The sequence below is a fragment of the Lepisosteus platostomus genome, chromosome 6 (assembly GCF_059453375.1).
Source record: "Lepisosteus platostomus isolate fLepPlt1 chromosome 6, fLepPlt1.hap1, whole genome shotgun sequence".
Lineage (NCBI taxonomy): Eukaryota > Metazoa > Chordata > Actinopteri > Semionotiformes > Lepisosteidae > Lepisosteus > Lepisosteus platostomus.
This window is the reverse complement of record NC_142616.1, coordinates 4,440,984-4,462,580: the sequence shown is the minus strand read 5'-3', so window position 1 is coordinate 4,462,580 and position 21,597 is coordinate 4,440,984. Positions and strand designations below refer to the sequence as shown.

Genomic DNA, 21,597 nt, shown 5'->3' with positions numbered 1-21,597 from the left:
TGACCTTAACAAGCCAGAGCTGTAAGACTTCACCTGGGCAGCACTGACCCAGTAAAAACTTCTGGGACTGGAGTGAACTGTACTGGGCTTGAACACAGCTGGACAGAGATAAAAAGACAAAACTGCAAAAACATACCAGATGAATTTGGAGACAAAAAACAAGTACATTAGCAAAGCATTAGACAGAACATCAAGGTCAGAGAACTGTAGAATTTCTGAATATGAGCCTCACTCCTTTATCTATCTTGAGAAATCTAATTTGATTTTTATATACGGTAAGCTTCTGGAAACTTGTAGTGTATCTGTCTCCTGTAGTGGCCCTATTGCAGTGTAAAAGACAGGTTAGGAGACAATTCTACTGAGCAGCATGGACTGTCCAGGGGAAGTTTGTTTTATTCACACTGTAGACAGGGGTGAGAGCAGGGACTGTCCAGGTGTAGTGTGTTTTATTCACACCCTGTAGACAGGGGTGAGAGCAGAGACTGTCCAGGGAGATTATATTGTGTTTTATCCAGAGAATTAAGCATAAAGAACTGAAATTACTACTATTACTACTAGTCTACATTAGACTCCTACACATTTACTTTCTGGGGTCTGATTTCCTAGAATCTGATTTTTAGAAAAGTAGAATCAATAACAGAATATTTGCTTACGAAGCTCAATTAACGCAAACAAAAAAAATAAGAAAGAGGCATCAGAACCTGACTAAGATCCACATGAGCTCAGCATATGGAGGAGGAAGAAGATAAAGACAGGACTGTGAAAGGACATGCAGCCTCATCCTGAACACAGGGAGAGTTCTGTAGCACTTTGAATAGAAATATTCATCAGTCAAGGACAAGAAATAATTATCTAAATTGTACTACAATAATTAATTGTCATAGTCTTTGATGATGCTTAGAGCTTTCCTCAAGTCCCGTCTGTCATAAATGTCCTGTCCTGTGTCCTCTAATGGGAGGGCAACGCCAGTGATGGACTGGGCAGTTTTCATGTAGCATGTTACAGAATGATGAAATTGATTCTGGGTGGAGTGGTAGCACTATGGCTAAGGATCTGCACGTGTGGCTGGAAGGTTGCTGGTTCAAATCCCACAGCTGGCAGAAGAATCCTACTCTGTTGGGCCCCTGAGCAAGGCCCTTAACCCCAACTGCTCCAGGGGTGCTGTACAATGGCTGACCTTGTGCTCTAACCCCAAGCTTCTCTCCCAGTCTGTGTGACTGTGTCTCATGGAGAGCAAGCTGGGGTATGTGAACAGACAAATTCCTAATGCAAGAAATTGTATAAGGCTAATTAAGTGATCTTATCTTATTGAAATACATCTACTTCACACACCAGGAATGACCATCTCACATTAAATCTCATACTAAAGAGACCTTCTGAAACTGGTCTCACAGACACCAGGGTTTAAATCAGCTTCTGTGTTATCAAGAGGAGACAGACCTACCTGCAACACTGCAGATCCACTGCCATTCTGAAACACAGAGATACAGACACTGTTAATCACAGACACACACTGGAACACAGAGATACAGACACTGTTAATCACAGTTACACACTGGAACACAGAGATACAGACACACACTGGAACACAGAGATACAGACACTGTTAATCACAGACACACACTGGAACACAGAGATACAGACACTGTTAATTACAGACACACACTGGAATACAGAGATAAAGACACTGTTGATCACAGACACACACTGGAACACAGAGATACAGACACTGTTAATCACAGTTACACACTGGAACACAGAGATACAGACACTGTTAATCACAGACACACACTGGAACACAGAGATACAGACACTGTTGATCACAGACACACACTGGAGCACAGAGATACAGACACTGTTAATCACAGACACACACTGGAACACAGAGATATAGACACTGTTGATCACAGTCACACACTGGAGCACAGAGATACAGACAATGTTAATCACAAACACACTGGTAATAAGATGTCAGTACAGTCAATGCTGTCAGTCAGCAGATTTTCATAAGGTATACTGGTTACTGGGTGACTGCCTAACTTTCAGACATTGGTTACACCTTATATGACATGAAACTGCTATTGACCAATCATAAATATATGTTTTTGTATGAAAATGTGCTCATCTTCAAGAATAGAAGTTTGTTGCTGTCCTTAAGAAAGTGAGTGAGAGAAGAGGTTAACCTGTTAACTTCACTTGTCCTCCTTTCTTTATTGCTATAAAGAAATATCCAACTTGAGTCATGTAATTTACTGAGAAAAGGGTCTAACAATACATACGTGATTTAGGGATAGGAGCTTGCTTCACAGCATCTGAAGAGAGAGAGTAGATCTTTATTGTATTAAAGACCTTTATTGCTTCGTACCTGTTATTATACCAGAGTTTATACTACAGTCTGCAGTCAGTCCATTTCTTGATCCCCAGTCTCCACTGCAGTGTGGATCAGAGTGTCAGTGAGTGTGAGCAGCAGTGGCTGTAAGACTGGAGTCTCACTCAAAAAGACTGAGCAGCACAAGGCAATAAGACACACAGACACATCACAGGACACCCTGGAGTCTGGTGCTTGAGCCACTGAGAGAGATAAAAAATAAACAGTCTGCAGTCTCCAGCCCTGAGGGATATTTCATATTTAAATAACCATCCATTGATTCTGAATTCTGTTCATTGTTCAGTCAGATGAGTGAAAGTGTGGGCTGATCTCACACAGACTAAGAGTCATGTACCCACAGTGACCAGTATCACTGATTGAGTGTCCTGTACCCACAGTGACCAGAATCACTGACTGAGTGACCTGTACCCACAGTGACCAGTATCACTGACTAAGTGTCCTGTACCCACAGTGACCAGTATCAATGTCTGAATGACCTGTACCCACAGTACTCCTTATCCTCAGTGTCTGTTTTGACTGTGACTGAACTTCAGTGTTATTAATTTATTAATGTTGTGTTTAAGGGGATGAATATTCAGGAGATCTTCTAATGTAGCTGAATTCCAGCTCCACTTCGTCTGTATTTGGTGTACTTGGGAAAGTTATACACAGTAGAGTTTGGCTGAGAGCAGTTTTCTCTTGCATATTATCATGCTAGAGCTTTAAAAAACATGAAACACCAGAGAGGTTCAGAACTACATTGATCACTTGTTGGCTTTAAGAGTACAGCACACAGACTATAGAACACTTACCCAGTTCTCTCTTAAGTAAGGGGTTCACTGCAAATAATAAAGACATTCAGTGGATAGTTTAGCGTGTGGAACAACATTGAAAAATAACCTAAATATTTCACACAATCCAGTTGAACTACAAAATAGTCCAAAGAAAAAAAGTTCCTGACTAAACAATTATGAAAAAAAAAATATTTAAAAGAAAATCAAATTAGCATTTTGAACGTGCACTTGTCATGGATATCAGGAGTAGTGAGCTTTAAAGAGTCTACTTCAAACTACAGTCGATACAGAACATTTTAAGAATTGTACAATGTACTTACGACATGATGTCAATAGTGTCTCCTGCTCTATAAGAAACAGACAGAGTCAGTAACACTGATACAGTCTCCTGCACTGAAAGAGGTATTTAAAGATATACACTAATATCATATGGTTCAGATTACCGCAGTGTCTCTCCATTCTGAAAACCAGACAGTAGAGGTCCTGTATTGACCGCAGTCTAGAGTTATGTGTTCAGTGTGTGGAACAAAAACACCAAAACACTGCCATACTCTTCTTAAGACGACTTTTCAGGGATGATCAGTAGAACACAGGGATGAACGTGTGTAGAGCTCGTGGAATGTGTGTGTTTGGATTTAGATAATAAAATTTGAATTAATGCATAATTTATTACAAATAAAGATTTCTTAGGGGTGGCATCTGTCACGCCCTCTGCAGCCAGAGGGCGCTCCTTCTCTGTCCTGTCCCTAGTTTCCGGTCTGCTGTCCTTCCTGTCCCTCTCTTTCCCTTGGGCTATATATTTCCGGGTCTTGCACTCTGCCCTCGCTCAGCATTGACGTTCGGATGTCCTGAGACCCGCCTAGCACCAGGGCGCCCCACGTCCGCTCCCAGAGGGCATAGGTTTCTATACGGCATTCCTGAACTCTTTGCATTAATGAGCCCGGGCCTTTTTCCCGTCTCGCCGCTACGCATATGGGTCTTTTTCCGCTCTCCTGCTCCCCACGGTTAGTCCCTTTGGACGTCCGTGACAGAATGCTGAGCCCATTTTTTCGACCCCGCGAGCGGCGCCTTTTGTTTTTTCGCAGTTTTTTCTTGTTCTCTGGGCTGTTTTTTTTTCAGTTCCTCTATTCTAATCGCTGGATATCACTCCGAGCATCTGTGTCTGTGAGCGGGTTTCCGTACCTGGCTCTCCTCAGGTTGTTCATTCCGATATCAGTGATTGAATGTTGAGCTGGCTTGCCTATTCTTATTGCTGGATATCACTCCGAGCTTCTGTGTCTGGTGCGGGTTTTTGTGCCTGACTCTTCCTGGTCTTGCTCTCTCCGATATCAGTGATAGAATGGTAAGCTTTCTGCCGTTCCTCCATTCTTATTGCTGGATATCACTCCGAGCTTCTGTGTCTGGAGCAGGTTTTCGTGCCTGGCTCTTCCTAGTCTTGCTCTCTCCGATATCAGCGTTAGAATGTGAACGTGCCAATTGCCCAGTCTGCGGTATTTTTCCCCGGGGTTTTTGTGTTTTTTTTCTTGTTTTTTGCCTTTTGTTTAGATTTTTTTCTTCCTGGTTTCCCCTCCTTTTTGGTCCCCCCTGCTCTCTGTGTCTCGGAACTTTGGTTCCTACCTGTTTTTGGTTCCTATCTGTCTTGTGTGGTTTGTCTCCCTGGTCTTTCCCAGGTTTTTGTCTGTTGTGTTTGTGTTTGTGCTTGTGTACTTTTTTGTTTTAGTTTCCGGAGCTTTTCTCTACCCCCCCTTCCTCCTCCCAATAAAGGTTTATACCCCGGAGGAAGGGGTAGCTCTCAGCCGTGGATTCCCGGAGGTTTCCTTTCAGTTAAATGAGGTTTTTCCTCCCCCCAGTGCTGTGCAGCTTATTTATTTGTTTGGGCGTCGGGAGCCGCCCATGAAGGGGGGGGTACTGTCACGCCCTCTGCAGCCAGAGGGCGCTCCTTCTCTGTCCTGTCCCTAGTTTCCGGTCTGCTGTCCTTCCTGTCCCTCTCTTTCCCTTGGGCTATATATTTCCGGGTCTTGCACTCTGCCCTCGCTCAGCATTGACGTTCGGATGTCCTGAGACCCGCCTAGCACCAGGGCGCCCCACGTCCGCTCCCTGAGGGCATAGGTTTCTATACGGCAATCCTGAACTCTTTGCATTAATGAGCCCGGCCTTTTTCCCGTCTCGCCGCTACGCATATGGGTCTTTTTCCGCTCTCCTGCTCCCCACGGTTAGTCCCTTTGGACGTCCGTGACAGCATCTAAGAGAACATTCAGTTGCATTAACAGTGGCCGAGTTCCACGAAGTGCTCAATATAGCTGCTGAAATATAGAGAGTGGATCTGGCCAAGTGTTGGAGTGTTTCCACAGGAACATTGAACACACTCTGTTCTGAAATCACCATAACTCCTAAGGGACCTAAGACCGACTCACCTGCACTGGATAAACACTCAGAGTGAGACTTACTTACTCAGAGAATTGAGTACAGAGGTGCTTTAACACTGGAGGAGCTGGTTCTGTAACTGCAAGGACAGCTGTTGTGGGCCAGTACTGGTTCTGATAGGAACACAATCTCCAACCTACACTGTAAATCTCCCCCTATAGCCCATTCTGAGAAGATTATCTCCTGGGGTCTACAGTTCTCCTGACTCCTGTTATCAAGAGGAGGGTGTCCTGTCCTGTCCTGTCCACTTTCATATAGTGAGGTTTTAAACCCAACCTAATACAGTCATTTAGACACACATGTCTATATATAATGAGCACATACTGTCCATTCTTCTCCACTGGATCACCAGAAGTACTGATGCTGCTACAGTAACAGCTGCTGTTAGGAAGAGAGTCATCATCCATCCAGAGGGAGCAGAGAAAAAGTTTCCTGGAAAACAGGAATATTATCCCACAGAAACTGACCAATCAATAACTGTTCGTGCCATTTATTGTCAAGGTGAGATTAGAATATTATTCAATTTAAGACATACAAAAACAACCTTATAGAAAGAATGTGTGTCAGGACACTGCAATGTGGCACAATGTGAATTCTAAGTTTAATTATCATATTTCTTGAAAAAATAAAATATTATTATGTTACATAAGCATATAAAATAAATAACATAACTACCATTTAAAAATGTAAAGTAGTTGTAGAGACTTTTTTTAAAAAAAAAATATATTCATGGAAAATTATTAAATGAATATCCACAATTGTCTACATCTACATCATCTACAGTAATGCCTCCTTTCATCTATATTGCCTAGATCATCTAGATGCCATTATTTAAACCAGCTTTACAAGCAATAATTAAAATTATACTGTATTTGCATACTGTACTTCAACAATATTACGGCAATTGCAATTTAAATATAGTGCAGAATTGTGTGAGTTACAATGCATCTTACAGTATATGACAAAATCATTAAAATCCAAACTTTTACCTTAATCTGGCTTCTGTTTTGCTTTTGCATGTTTATTTCCCTTTAGATATTTTATGTTTTTGAAGTCACTATGTGTATTTTTATAATTAAACAACAAAGTCTGTTTAAATATAAAAACAGGATGGTACAGCACTGACAGTGATTACAACACAATAACTGCATTATTGGCTTAGTGTCAGGTTTGTGTGTGTAGAAACAATAATCAGATTTAATCAGTTTTAATCTTTTACAAGTTTTCACAATAAATTAACACTTTATTACCTTAAGAAATTAACATGTAGACACATTCAATATTTGTCATGAATTGATGAATGCTAATTATTAAATATTAAGCCATGAGTAATGATAATAAGTAGTGTAGGTTGTGTTCAGTGTCCCAGGTGTGTTATATCCTGGGTGTGTGTTATACCTCAGCTGTGTTACAGGTGAGCTCCAGTGTTCATGTTTAATACTCACTGGGTATGTGGAGCTGAGATCCCCAGTCTGGCTCAGGAAGAGCACTTCTCACCAGGCAGGAGAAGATGTTGGACTCCTGTTTGACTGGGATGTAGCTGCTGACACTGAGGAGCCCCTGACTGTCCGTGTCCACTGTGGGGGGCTGTGATGTCACCTCGTTTCCATCCATGTCTGTCCAGATCACTGCAGGTTGAGGGAACCAGCCCTCTGATCTGCACAGCAGCTGGGCCTGATCTCCTCCAGTGGAGTGGAGAGACACTGAGGGCTGGGAGCCCAGGGCTGTGAATTCATCACAACAGCAAATATTTCAAAGCATGTTGGAGTAAATGCAGGTGTCTTAGTGCTTTGCATTCAGAACCAATGCAAAAAGGATAAAGACATGTTTGGAATCAACAGTTTAAAGTTGTTTCTCTGACAGGTTTTAAACTTCTACATGTAGCTTCCCCATTCAGCATAACAGTTGATTGAGAAGCAATTGAACTGAGGGGTTGAAGTATCAGTGTTGTCTGTGTGTAGGAGAGGGGGATCCCAGTGACACAAGACTGGAAAAAGCAATGTGCTGTGTAGAGCTGTGTAAGTTGTTTGTGTATATGTGTGTTGTGTTGGATAGCACTATGTAATGTCAAATTTGACTGTGTAACATACTGTACTGTTCTGCTGTGTTATGTGAGTTGTGTTAAGTTGTAGTGTGATTTGATTTGTTGTATTAAATGAGTTTGCTGTGATACAATATGCAGTGCTGTGTTATGTCATGTGATGGCACTCTGTATTGTGCTGTGTATATATGATTTTTTATTTAATGCATTTATTATTTCTTAGGTCCAAATTGAAATTCTTGAGAGAACTGCTGTGGTCAGTACAACAGTACTGTTCTCTTCAGTCATGAGTCTATTAATTACAACTTATCACTGTGTAATTTCTAATTGGAGTGATCAGTGATTCGTCACAAATATAATTTGGGAAGCAATCAAACTGAAAGTCACTCACTTCTCACACCCAGGTCAATAACAGTGTCGTCCTCCACCTGTTTAGACACCACCATGCATGTGTACTGTCCATGGTCAGAGCGTCTCACATCTCTCAGTGTTAAAGACACATTGCCTCTGTGGAGCTCCTGCAGGAATAGACCAGCCCTGTCCCTGTAGTCTGGGTTCTGTGCAGTATGGTCATATGTTCGCTTTCGAAACAAACACACCGGGGCTGTGTAATCCTCTCTAAACCACCTGATCTCTAGATCCTCAGCACTGATGTCTGGTGAGAGGTAACAGGGCAGGACAGCGTCTTCACCAGGGGACACAATCACAGGAGCAGCTTGACCATGAACCTGAAACCTCTCTGAAAGAGAAAGAGCACAGCTGACATGAGTCTTCAACCTCAACACAGACAAACACTCTGAGACAAACTGTAGATCATCACTAGCAGAATAAAGCAGAGAAGCTCAGTGACACACAGTGTTTTCTACAAACAGCCCATCACCCCAGTGGGCATTGATTCGTCGAATATACGTATATTTACGGCGAAATTACGGCTATACGTATATATACGTCGCCTCGACGTATAATCAACGTCGGATTGCAACCATAAAATCGACATGAATAAACGCATATATAACGTCGAAAATACATCTAACACAGTGCCTGAGGCTTTTTACTGTATGTATCGTGTGTGCCGCAACTAGCAGTTTACGGCACTCTGCACAGAGTACGAAGTAAATTATTTTCGCAGTAATTAATTTACACGTGTATAATAAATATAGTAAATATAATAAATTAATTACTTTTGTAATGTTTGTGTTTGTCATTACTATACTGTATATTGATGTTACCAGAATTTGTAGTTGAAGTTTAAGACTAGTTGTGTTTTTTATGATTATTGCCCATATGTTGATTGTTGATTGATTGCATACAATGTATAATTTAATTTTTCAGGTGTGAATGTGTATTTTCAGAATACATTTCTAAACCAAATCATTGGCTTGGTTTACTTGTTTCTACACCTATAAAACCTATCTTTGATGTATAATAGACCTCTACCCATATACGTATAATAGACCTCTAAAGTTATCCGTATAATAGACCTCTAACCATATACGTATAATAGACGTCTAAAGTTATCCGTAAAATAGACCTCTAACCATATACGTATAATAGTCCTCTAAAGTTATCCGGAACTCCAACCATATATGTATAATAGTCCTCTAAATGTATCCGTATAATAGAACTCCAACCATTTATGTATAATGAACGTCTAAACATAGACGTATAATTGACGTATAACTTTAGACGTATATTAGAATTTCATTCTAGACGAATTGCAGACCACATTTAGACGTCTAAGGTATGCGTTTAATAGACGTATATTATACGTCTTTTGCCCACTGGGACTGCTTCAGACCCACATGTGACTGAGGAGCACTGAAGATCAGTGAGTCTCATCTCACCATCTGCTCCTCTTCCTCACACCAGTGTTTCCCAAACTGGGTCTGGATCTCTCACCCAGGACCCTCAGATCCTCACCTTCACTCCCTGATAGAAGAGCTGTGACTGTGGTCACTGAGGGTCTGTTACTCTGCAGTGACTGTAAGAGGATCATATTACCTGTGTCTCTCACTCTGCTCTCTGGTCCTTTATATACTGCAACCTTTCACATACAGAACCCAGATTAAACTGCTGATTAATACTTCCAGCACAATAATAATAATAATAATAATAATAATAATAATAATAATAATAATAATAATAAATCACTTCCAGCACCTGAATGACTTTGTATTTTATCCAGAAGTTCACAAAATAAGATATTCTGAAACATCAAGACACAAAACCCAGAATAGAGATGAACAACAGGGAGGTTCCAGTCAGACTTCTTTTACAAGTGTTGGGTGTATCATCTCTCCATCTTTCATAAACACACTTCAGATATGTTGTAATGTCCTGTGTGGTGTTGGGTCACTCCAGGACTCCCTCTGTAAGTGATGAGTACCTGATGTAGCCAACATTAACTCCCACACTGAGGCACAGACTGGCAGAGAGGGTGAAGCAGCTCTCAGGTCAGCAGTGTGACTTGACCATGATTGACACTGTCTCTGAGTCTGTCAGCTCATCCCACAGGTGCTCAGGGGTCTGATGACAGAGTGACTCAGTGGAGGACAATTATCCCAGACTGACACACACCATCATGAACAGAAGAAAGGCTGATGACAAGAACAGACTGTTCATTCCAGCCATGTTTGTGGTTTGTGTAGGGTGAGGAAATATTATATATTTGATGTTATTTGTATTTGAAATATTATATTGATAATGTTGCGCATTATGTTTGTAAATCAATGGGGTTTGTAATAAAAGGAGGGGTAATTACAACCAAGTGGCTTATTGTCTCATCAACCATACAACCATATAATGTCCTACAACCTTTTCTGATGTTTTTGCATTATATTTATGTTTAATCTCTAAACAAAATTCTTCCTACCAGCTATGCTGCTGACATTTTCTAAAATATACAAATGATTCATTAACCCACCACTTCATGACACACCTGCAACTCCAGGCCTTTCATCCCAGAGCACTATTATAGAAATTCTACACTGCACTAAATTCTTACAACACAATAATGGTTCAGAGATTGAACACCAGATTTTAAATGTTACAATCTTTATGTTATCAGCTTCAGAAATTTGAAACTGTACTGACATTTTCAGTAATCAGTGTGAAATCAGGGTCCTGCTCAGGTTATTGATTAAAACACCAATAAGAGTCTCACTGTACCTGATCCTGAGACACAGGACTGGTGGAGAAACAGCAGAGTCAAAAAGAGCCACTGTGACTGGTCAGACTCCATCTCTGAAACAAAGAAACACTGTGAAGTAAGGGAAACACACTTATCTCTGAAATGAAGAAAGAGATAAAATGTCTCTGAAAGACGCAAACAATACAATTTATGAAACGCATAGTCTTGACATGTTCCAGAAGCCCTGATCTTTCAGACTTTTTCACTGAGATATACTGTATATCCAGAGCAATGTACTCCCTGCAGTGAGGAGTGTCTCTCAGTGTTAGTTCTCAGCTCACTGTTCACTCACTTCGTCATCTTAGACCTGTTCTGTAATTATTATTATGTGCTGTAAGGTGAAGACTTTTATCCTGTTTAATCCTCCATTTTATTCACAGTAACTGCTGTTCAATGCTGCAGAAACAAAGTTCACTTCCTTCTTTCACTTTACCTGAACTGACCTGTGGACAGACCCACCCAGCCTGCAGAGCAACACTCCCACTGAGCTGAGTCTGAGTCTGAGCAGTGAACAGGGGCAGGAGAGCAGGTGGGAACAGGCAGAGCTTGAATCCTGCTTTCTTTTTCTGTCTCTTTAATTGTTTTCTTATTTATTTTGGCCACAGAGTTGTTGATCATTTTAGTTATATGTAAGTTGTGTTTAATCCTCAGGTGCCTGAAGTTAATCTGTACCATTGATGCCCTTCATGTTACTATAGACCTCATGTGACTCTGTTCTGACAGCTCCTGACTCTATGCTGACAAGATCTGCAAACACAGCTCAGTACAATCAATAGAGCAGCCCCTCAAACTTTCTGTTCACCCACCATCACACTGACATTAGTATAGGGAGCAGGACAGGGACACTCAGAGCTGTGGTCTGAGCTCTTTTCCAGAGACAGTACAGTGAGCAGTACAGGGACACTCAGAGCTGTGGTCAGTGATAATTTTAATCAGCAAAAGTGGACTGGATAATCTGATCACAATGATTTGCCTTCCACTCTCTTGTTTCTTTGAAAGAAATATAAAAATGTCTGAGACCTCTTTAAAATCAGATTTGAAAAAAAAAAGCTCACTTCTGAACCCTCTTTATCACGGTAATGGACTATTTTCACTTTCACTTCCTGCTGTAATACTGAAAGGAGAGGATTGTGGGTAACTGGGCTGCTACTGCAGGGTGTGCTGTGATCAAGTGGCTCAATCACAGCTCAGTGTTCAAGAACACGTGGGACATTTCTGTTATCATATGAATATTGAAGTGAAATAAGAACATCAGTCTGGAGCCCCTCTCCCCTTGTCCACAGGCTGTAGAATGGCAGCACTTCTCTCCCTGAAAGGAGCCTCACAGAGAAGTTCAGCTCCTGATTACCTGCCTGGGAGAGAGTGAGATGTATTTTGTTAGCTCCTGTGATGTGGTCATGTGCCAAGAAGGCTGCCTGTTAACTGGGAAAGCCTGTGGTATGAGGCAGAACTGGTCTGAAGGAGTCTTTGCTACTTTGAGGAAGTGGGATCTGAACTGATGGACAGGAGTCAAGATGTCCATGGAGTTAACTACTCCTCTGGGTCAATTAAGAGATTTATAAGACCAGTTGGAGAAAAGGGGTTTCTGTCTGCATCTAGGCTCCAGCTGGAAGGAGGGAGAGTGAGAGTTCCAGTAGGTGGTGCTAATTAGGAATGACGAGCAGCACCAGCAACGTGTTCATGTTTCCAAATAATCTGATGCAGGGCTGCACTACTCTGTATGAGTGGCAGGTGGTGCAGTGAATCCTTAAAGCACTGCGGCTGTGTGAGATTGTCAGACAAATCAGTACATTATTAAATGTCTATCAATCCAATAGTGCTTTCCTGTGCTAATCAAATTGTATACAAACTGTGCTAGTAACAAATGATTTCTTCAAATATAATGATTACAGCTACAAATAATATACAGACATAGAATTTTTTATATAGATTTTTTTGTGGTAAGACAAGATATAGAATGTTTAATTACACACAGCATAAATAATTAGTAAATGTGGTTAAATAATAATTAGAAAGCAGACATTTGATTAAATATACATTATAAATAATGGATTTAAAACTTTTCACATTTAATAGCAAATAAACACATAAAAACTAAAAAAGAAGTCAGATTAAAATAAGTTTTGAGTAATGATTTGAATCTGTCTGTAAGTTGCATTGCATTTGATACAAGTTAGTATAGGACAGGAATTTTGCAAAAAAGAGTTTCTTTAATCGAAGAAAGGTTGAATCCAATACTCACACAAGATGCATAATCATAACCTATATTGAGTTTGTGGTATTCTGCTTTATATGGCCATAAGAAGGTATTTTGCATAAATACCTTCAGTATTTAAATCCAGACTGAAGACCCATTACTTCAGCCTAGCCTACTCACACCTTACATCATAGCCTGCTGCAACCATGTCTGCTGGTGCTGCTGTCCATGCCATTGTGTGTCTCTGTGTTGGTCCAGTGGTCTGTTCTGACCGAACTATCCTATTCTCCTCCCCACGTGTTCGGATGGCGCCCAAAGGGGTTGGGCAGCCAGTTGACCTTGGACCCCTAGAGGTTTGTTTTCTCCTTATAAGGAGTTTTTGGTTCCTCTCCTCCATTGTCTTCTGGTCTTTTCTGTTCTGTATTCACAACATGTAGGGTCATTTGGCTTTGTTAAGCGCCTTGGGGCAACCTTGTTGTGAAAGGCACTATATAAAAATAAATTGAATTGAACTGTGGAGCAGTAATTCTTGCAGTATGAACTCATGAGCACCGCAGATTTACTATATTCTATTCTGTGCATAATTGACCCTAAATAAAAGCTAAGGTTTCTGAAAATTCAATTAGGTCTTAGATATTATTCAAATAAAAGTTGTGAAAATACCCACAAATAGTGGTTATTTAAACATCATTTATTGTGTTAAATGAAATTAAATTCTGATTCAATTGTATTTTGATTAAATTTGAAATTATTTTTTTATTAAATTTGAAATTAATAAAACTGTCAGTATAGTATATATTTATTTCTATTCTATTAGAAAGAGTATTATATATAAACAACAGATAGTTAAAATGACTAATATCGTACTGTAACTGTTTCAGTTAAACCCCATTTAACTGAAAGGAAAGCTCCAAGTCCACGGCTGAGAGCAACCCCCTCCTCCGGGGTAAAAAAACCTTTATTGATTAGAGGAAGAGGGGGCCGGACTGGGCTCCGGAGGAGCGGGACAAAAAAACAGACTGAACAAACAGAAAAATAACAACAAAAAAAAACCCTGACGGAACAGGGCAACAGAACACAGATAAGGGCATGGAAGCCCAGACAAGGGGGTGTGGGAGCCCGGGACAGAGACAGCAGGAGGGGGTTTGGGAGCCCGGGACAGAGACAGCAGCAGGGGGCGTGGGAGCCTGGGACAGAGACAGAGACAGCAGCAGGGGGCGTGGGAGTTCGGGACACATACACAGACAGCAGCAGGGGCCGTGGGAGTTCGGGACAGAGACACAGACAGCAGCAGGGGGCGTGGGAGCCCGGGACAGAGAGACAGAGAGCAGTAGGGGGTGTGGGAGCCAAACGTTTGACGTGAAAAGATCTCACTGTCACTCCAGCACACAGCAGCTTCAGTCCTGACCTGACTGTTCACTCACACACTGCTGTACCTGACTGATCTCACTGTCACTCCAGCACACAGCAGCTTCAGTCCTGACCTGACTGTTCACTCACACACTGCTGTACCTGACTGATCTCACTGTCACTCCAGCACACAGCAGCTTCAGTCCTGACCTGACTGTTCACTCACACACTGCTGTACCTGACTGATCTCACTGTCACTCCAGCACACAGCAGCTTCAGTCCTGACCTGACTGTTCACTCACACACTGCTGTACCTGACTGATCTCACTGTCACTCCAGCACACAGCAGCTTCAGTCCTGACCTGACTGTTCACTCACACACTGCTGTACCTGACTGATCTCACTGTCACTCCAGCACACAGCAGCTTCAGTCCTGACCTGACTGTTCACTCACACACTGCTGGACCTGACTGATCTCACTGTCACTCCAGCACACAGCAGCTTCAGTCCTGACCTGACTGTTCACTCACACGCTGCTGTACCTGACTGATCTCACTGTCACTCCAGCACACAGCAGCTACTACTCTGACTCTACCCATGCACTATAAAGAAAGGAACAGCACTTTATTTGACAATACAATGTGTGGAAATAGAGCAGAGTTTCCTGTCTCCCTTTACAGATGGACAATAACCAGATTCACACTCACCTTTTTCTATACATACATTGTCATTGATCTCTGCAGTACTAAACACATCATACTGAATTAAACCTACAAGGTTCAGAAATATATCATGTTTCTTGTCTTCTTATACAGCTCGACAATAACAAAGCAGATTTACACTCACCTGTTTTTATACTAACAGGATGTTTACAGTATTAATTACAGTCCAGATTCAGAGTGAAGTTTTTTGTCTTTGCAGTGTTGAGAGATGTTGTTCTGAGAGAGAGAAACGCCATTCAACTACAGGAAACACAAAGTGAAAGAAAAACCTTCAGCAGGACCCATGAAATTTACTGTTTGCCTGTTAGATCCAATACGGTGAAAATTTAGGGAAAACAGTGATATCCAGACCTTCAGATTCACATTAATAATTACATAGAAAATACAGTGAAAACTGTGATATAATACTCCTTCAGATACACATTAATAATTCATCAGTCGTGTGAATATCTGTACGGTCTGACTTCTACAGGACAGGCCTCACCCTACAGTACACTGTGCTGTTAACTGATGTGAGAATGACAGGATACTTACAGGCTGGAAACTCTGATCATACTGGTCTGAGCTCCACTTTCTATTGTTCAGAAAGAAAATGAGATTGTCTGATGCCTTTTTATAATTAGATTTGAAAAGCGACCTGCTCACTTTACTTCTGACACCGTCTTTATCGCAGTAAAGGACTATTTTCACTTTCACTTACAGAGAAGCAGGAGGATTCTGGGAAACTGGGCAGTGGCTTCAGGGTGTGTTGTTGTGATCATGCAGCTCGAGCACAGATCAGTGTTCAAGAGTGCAGGAGGTCTGGGACACCCCAGCTCTCCTTGTCCACAAGCTGCAAGATGTGGCTCTTCTCTCTCTTAAAGGGGCCTCACAGAAAGGTTCAGCTCCTGATTACCTGACTGCGAGGTTTGAGATGTAGTTTTGTTAGGTCCTGTGATTTGGTCATGTACCAGGATGACTGCCTGTTAATGGGTAAACCTGTGGAATGAGGCAGAGCTGGTCTGAAGATCTCTTTGGTACTTTGAGGGAGTGAAACTCCAGCTGAGGGAAAGGAGCTGTCAGGATAAGATGTGTGTAGAATTAGCCTCCTCCTGACTAAGTAAGACCTCTTGGGAGAAAAGGGATTTGTCCAGAGTCCAGTCTGGAAGGAGAGCGTGTGAGAGCTCCAGTAGAGAGATCTTGTCTCTAGTGATGATGAGGCAGGTTTACAGGCCTGTGGGCTCTGCAAGTGAGGGGTGCTTGAGAACAGAAGGGGCTCACAGGTGCCGGACAGGGGGGCTGTGTGCTGGTTCCTTTGCCAGGTTCAATGGTGATGAAGTGTGATGCCAAGGAGCGTCAGCACCTGGAGGAGTGGAGCGTCTCTGGGTGAGGTAGAGTGTACCTGCCCCCCACAGCTGAGAGAGAGGAGTCCTGATGGCACAGGGTGGTCCCCAGTGCTCCCTGAGCCTGAACATCAGCAGACTGAGGGGTGTCTCTGAACAGCAAAGCAGCTGCCCTGTATAAAGATCTGCTGGGAAAGAGAAGAGTGGTGCTGGTGAAGAGTGAAAGAGTCGAAAATGAGTGAATAATCTGAGGATAGAGAACTGAGAGACACTGTTATTCAGGTTGAATATGACTGATGATTAATTAAGACTGAATTAAAGAGTTAGTGAGAGCTAGTGAGACAAAGGAAGACCACTACAGAAAGAAGAGGACTGTGTAGTCTTAGTTTTGTTTTCAGAAAGTGACCCTATGTTAGGTGTCAAAATGAGAAAAAAAGATCAGGAAAGGAATGTAAAACCATTTCAAAGTCTAAGCATCTCTTTGAGGTGAAGTGGATCAATCAGACGGAGAAGAGAACCAGTCACTGCCTGGATCAGACTGTCGCTCCACACTGACCTCACAGACAAGGAGCACACCATGAGGAAAACAGACACTGGAGGAGTTAGAGGACAGTGGCTGACATTGGAGGATGTTGTCTGTGGCTCAACAATATTCCAGCACTCCACAGTGAGTTGAATGGATCTGAAAAAAGACATGTCTAAAATCCTGCATGAAGCTTTCATGAAGCACCTCAGTGATTCTGGGGAAAAAAATGGCAAAAGGTGTTGTTAGATTAGACCCAATTGCAACTTTCTTGTATAAATGCTGAGTGTTACAGTACGTCTGACACAGACCCAGCACAGCAGATCTCCTGTCAGCTCTGTCTCTGCAGACAAGCAGGGTGGAGGCAGCATCATGCTGTGGGGCTGCTTCTCCTCAGCAATGAGCTCATAGAGATTCAAGGATAAAGGACAGAGTAAAGCACAGGCAAATACAAGAAGAAACATATATTTAAAACCAGGACAACAATCATCTTTCAGCAAGATCAGCACTGAAAGCACCAGGCTAAACTACCCTGGGGTGTGTAAAGAATAAGGAAGTTAATATTGGAACATGTGCAAGTGATTAAGTGCTTTTATTTGTCAGAAAGAACTACTCTCTCATAAGAATCAAGCTACCATAACAGCTCGTGAAGGTGCAGGGTCCTGACTGATACATACTGTTCCTCTCTGACAGGAGCTGCCCAGATTGTCTGATCCATCTGCTGTTCCTAACTTGTTCTATCGCTACAGTGTTTCATATCAGCTCAGCAAGTTTGAAGTCTGTATGTCTGCTGGTGAGTCTTCTCATCATTATTTTAGAATTGTCTGATTGTTATAATTATGTAATTGTCTTAAACCAGTTTGGAGGGGTTCAAAGAGTTTATTTGCAATGAGATCACTATTTAATTCAATATCAACAGCATATTCCTTTGAGAATTAAAAAAAATGTATTCATTACTCATTTCATATGAAAACCAGAGTTATCGGCATCAGAGAGAGCTCTCCTGGAAATTTAACTTTACAACGTCACATCAGTTAGAGTTGTAATCCTGTTACACAATGCAAGACATGAAGTCTGGTGTATCAGAGGCGTAGAGATACAGAAGCCTAGTCTAGATGAGCCCTCAGGCTCTCCCTGTCAGTCTGTAGGTTCAGCACCAGCTGTCACCTCTCACTGAGCTCTATACCACTTCCTGTTGACCTCCTCACCTTCAGACTGAATGATGAACTGAGCCATGGCCTCTCACTGAGCTCTATACCACTTCCTGTTGATCTCTTGACCTCCACTCTTCTCTGCCCTGCACTGAGCAGGAGTGTCTTCGTTAGCAGGGCCCTGCTGTCTCTACATCAGTTACAAACTTCAAGTCGCTGTGTGATGTGTACAGTCACCTGAGCTCAACTCACAACCTGCTCTCTGCCTTCTTCTGTCACTGCTTTATATCTGTTTGTCTTTCCCGCCCACAACTAACCCCTTAAATGTAATCTGAATGATCTAGATGCCTCTTGTTAATGAATGCTGTTTACTTACAACATCACAACAAAAAACAATTGCTTACATAGTTTTCTCTTTGGTCATTGAGAAGTATTTTTCAAAGTTTATGAAACCCAAGAAGCTGGAAGCAGAAATACACAAGGCCAGAGCAGCTCTGTAGTTCCCTCATTCCCAGAACCTTGCAATGAAGTGTCTGCTGTATAATAAACAGCTAATTAATGCATATAATATTGTCCCCTACCAGCTCGTCTGATACTCCTGGAGTGTCAATTCAAAATGACAGAAGTCAAGTTCCTCTGATTCACCCCTCTGTCTGCTTTCACTCTGATCAGTGTCAGGCACCTCAGTGGCTCCTCCCACTGAACTGTGACCAGCCAATCATTCTGCTCTGAACCGGCTGAATACATCTGTCACTCATGTGTCTTCTGCTCTCTGATTAGCCTGCCAGTCTGTCAATCACCAGGACTCCCTGTTACATAGTTGGAGTTGTAGATATTGTGTCTTCCACTTTTTCAAATGACTCTCTCTGAAAATCAACTCTCATACCCAACTGCTCTAGAAAACTTTGGTTTCTCAACAGGTGAATCTACCTTTAACCACACAGTACAAAACCTCCAAGCACACCACTGACAGGAAAGTGTGGAGTGAAACTGGCACCACGTGTTACTGACAAGACCCCAGCCCAGCTCCCTGAGACAGGAAACAGCCCTCAAGAGCAACACTGAAGCTCAGAGTGAAGATCCTCAGTTCAACACTATCAACAAAAATATATTAATGTTAAATATATCTGATATTACATGACAATTGTAAATTTGTCATTTATATTTCTTATAATATCTTAATCGCAAAACAAAAGTGTACTACTTAATTTGTGTCACGGACATCCAAAGGGACTAGCCGTGGGGAGCAGGAGAGCGGAAAAAGACCCATATGCGTAGCAGCGAGACGGGAAAAAGGCCCGGGCTTGTTAGTGCTGTTGTAACAGAAGAAATAAGGTTCTTGATCCCGAGATGAAGTAAAACAGATGAGTTTATTGCATGCAAGGAACAATAAAGCCGAAGTCTTGTTTCCCGCAAGAAACAACAAAACCGAAGTATTGTTCAACGTACTGTTACAAACTTTTGGGTTATATAGTGTTTTCTTCTCCGTTTCTGACGTCACTCGGTCTGATGGTAAAGAGGGGGGTTCATGGTATTTGGCCAGTTTACGATGTTCTGGGCAAATGGTCAGTTTAACATTACACCCAGGGGGGTTCCTAGCTTGCGTCTGCAATCCTTATCAGTTAACCCCCTTTCCTGCCATAAACCCCAGCTTGTGACTTAGAAGTCTAAACCCCCTACAGAAAGGATTAAATTCAAACCCCCGTCTTCACATCTTTCTTCAGTGCAAAGAGTTCAGGAGTGCCGTATAGAAACCTATGCCCTCAGGGAGCGGACATGGGGCGCCCTGGTGCTAGGCGGGTCTCAGGACATCCGGACATCAATGCTGAGCCAGGACAGAGAGCAAGACCTGGAAATATATAGCCCAAGGGAAAGAGAGGGACCGGAAGGACAACAGACCGGAAACTAGGGACAGGACAGAGAAGAAGCGCCCTCTGGCTGCAGAGGGCGTGACAATTTGCTCAAATATTTTTTTATTATTTGAAAAACATTACATGTGTGACCTACTGTATAGTTTAAACATTTCCACAGTGAGCAGAGAGCAGTAAGCTGTCTTCATGACTTCTGCCTGTCAGCTGCTGACGTGTTCAATCCTCTCCTCTCAGGGCTCAGTGCTGCTCTCAGTTCCAGGTCTCAAAGACCACAACAACCACATGTTGCAGAAGGGGTGGAGCTGAGATTGTACAGTGAGCAGACTTCCTCAGACAGTTCCTGCACCTTCCTCATTGTAACACTATGACTGCAACAAGATCCTTATTCTAGGAGGACAATAATGACTGTAAGATAACAACAGAACAGCCCTAGATAAAAATTAAAGACACCTCACAGGAATAACTAAATAAATAAAGTACATCCTGAGACTTTGTGTGTACTGAATGGTAATTAAAATCTGTCAGTGTGAAGTGAGTCAGAGCTGAGAGCAGTCTACACTCTGATGAGACACAGCTGTGGGAGGTCCTATAAGAGCAGGTTGGATATTTACCTCTACACTCTGATGAGACACAGCTGTGGGGGGTCCTATAAGAGCAGGTTGGATATTTACCTCTACACTCTGATGAGACACAGCTGTAGGAAGTCCTATAAGAGCAGGTTGGATATTTACCTCTACACTCTGATGAGACACAGCTGTGGGGGGTCCTGTAAGAGCAGGTTGGATATTTACCTCTGTGCTCTGATGAGACACAGCTGTGGGAGGTCCTATAAGAGCAGGTTGGATATTTACCTCTGCGCTCTGATGAGACACAGCTGTGGGAGGTCTTATAAGAGCAGGTTGGATATTTACCTCTGCGCTCTGATGAGACACAGCTGTGGGAGGTCCTATAAGAGCAGGTTGGATATTTACCTCTACACTCTGATGAGACACAGCTGTGGGAGGTCCTATAAGAGCAGGTTGGATATTTACCTCTGTGATCTGATGAGACACAGCTGTGGGAGGTCCTATAAGAGCAGGTTGGATATTTACCTCTGCGCTCTGATGAGACACAGCTGTGGGAGGCCCTATAAGAGCAGGTTGGATATTTACCTCTACACTCTGATGAGACACAGCTGTGGGAGGTCCTATAAGAGCAGGTTGGATATTTACCTCTACACTCTGATGAGACACAGCTGTGGGAGGTCCTATAAGAGCAGGTCAGATATTTACCTCTGTGCTCTGATGAGACACAGCTGTGGGAGGTCCTATAAGAGCAGGTTGGATATTTACCTCTACACTCTGATGAGACACAGCTGTGGGAGGTCCTATAAGAGCAGGTTGGATATTTACCTCTGTGATCTGATGAGACACAGCTGTGGGAGGTCCTATAAGAGCAGGTCAGATATTTACCTCTGTGCTCTGATGAGACACAGCTGTGGGAGGTCCTATAAGAGCAGGTTGGATATTTACCTCTGTGCTCTGATGAGACACAGCTGTGGGAGGTCCTATAAGAGCAGGTTGGATATTTACCTGCTGGGAGAACATGCCAGGCTGCTGGTCCTGGGCTGGCCTCAGTTGAGAGAGAGAGAGAGAGAGAGAGAGA

General features: G+C 42.4%; 2 protein-coding genes and 1 long non-coding RNA gene across 11 annotated transcripts in view; 2 read left to right on the top strand and 1 right to left on the bottom strand.

The window, feature by feature from the left end:
* LOC148659669 (butyrophilin subfamily 1 member A1-like) overlaps positions 1-21,597 on the top strand; it is a 236,850-nt gene that overhangs the window by 74,802 nt on the left and 140,451 nt on the right. The gene's annotated exons all lie outside the window — the stretch shown is intronic.
* The window catches only part of LOC148659670 (butyrophilin subfamily 1 member A1-like), a 117,340-nt gene that overhangs the window by 7,211 nt on the left and 88,532 nt on the right, over positions 1-21,597 (bottom strand). Inside the window, exons 2-9 of the mRNA XM_088637482.1 lie at positions 10,796-10,886; positions 8,019-8,366; positions 7,032-7,310; positions 5,911-6,018; positions 3,483-3,509; positions 3,181-3,207; positions 2,280-2,312; positions 1,445-1,471 (exon numbers count right to left, since the gene is read on the bottom strand). Coding sequence (XP_088493608.1) covers positions 1,445-1,471; positions 2,280-2,312; positions 3,181-3,207; positions 3,483-3,509; positions 5,911-6,018; positions 7,032-7,310; positions 8,019-8,366; positions 10,796-10,886 — 940 coding nt within the window. The remainder of the gene's footprint in view (positions 1-1,444; positions 1,472-2,279; positions 2,313-3,180; positions 3,208-3,482; positions 3,510-5,910; positions 6,019-7,031; positions 7,311-8,018; positions 8,367-10,795; positions 10,887-21,597) is intronic.
* On the top strand, positions 16,702-19,220 carry LOC148659674 (uncharacterized). Its single transcript, XR_015939761.1, has 3 exons — positions 16,702-17,468; positions 17,625-17,724; positions 19,003-19,220. It is a non-coding gene; the product is annotated as an uncharacterized LOC148659674 (long non-coding RNA).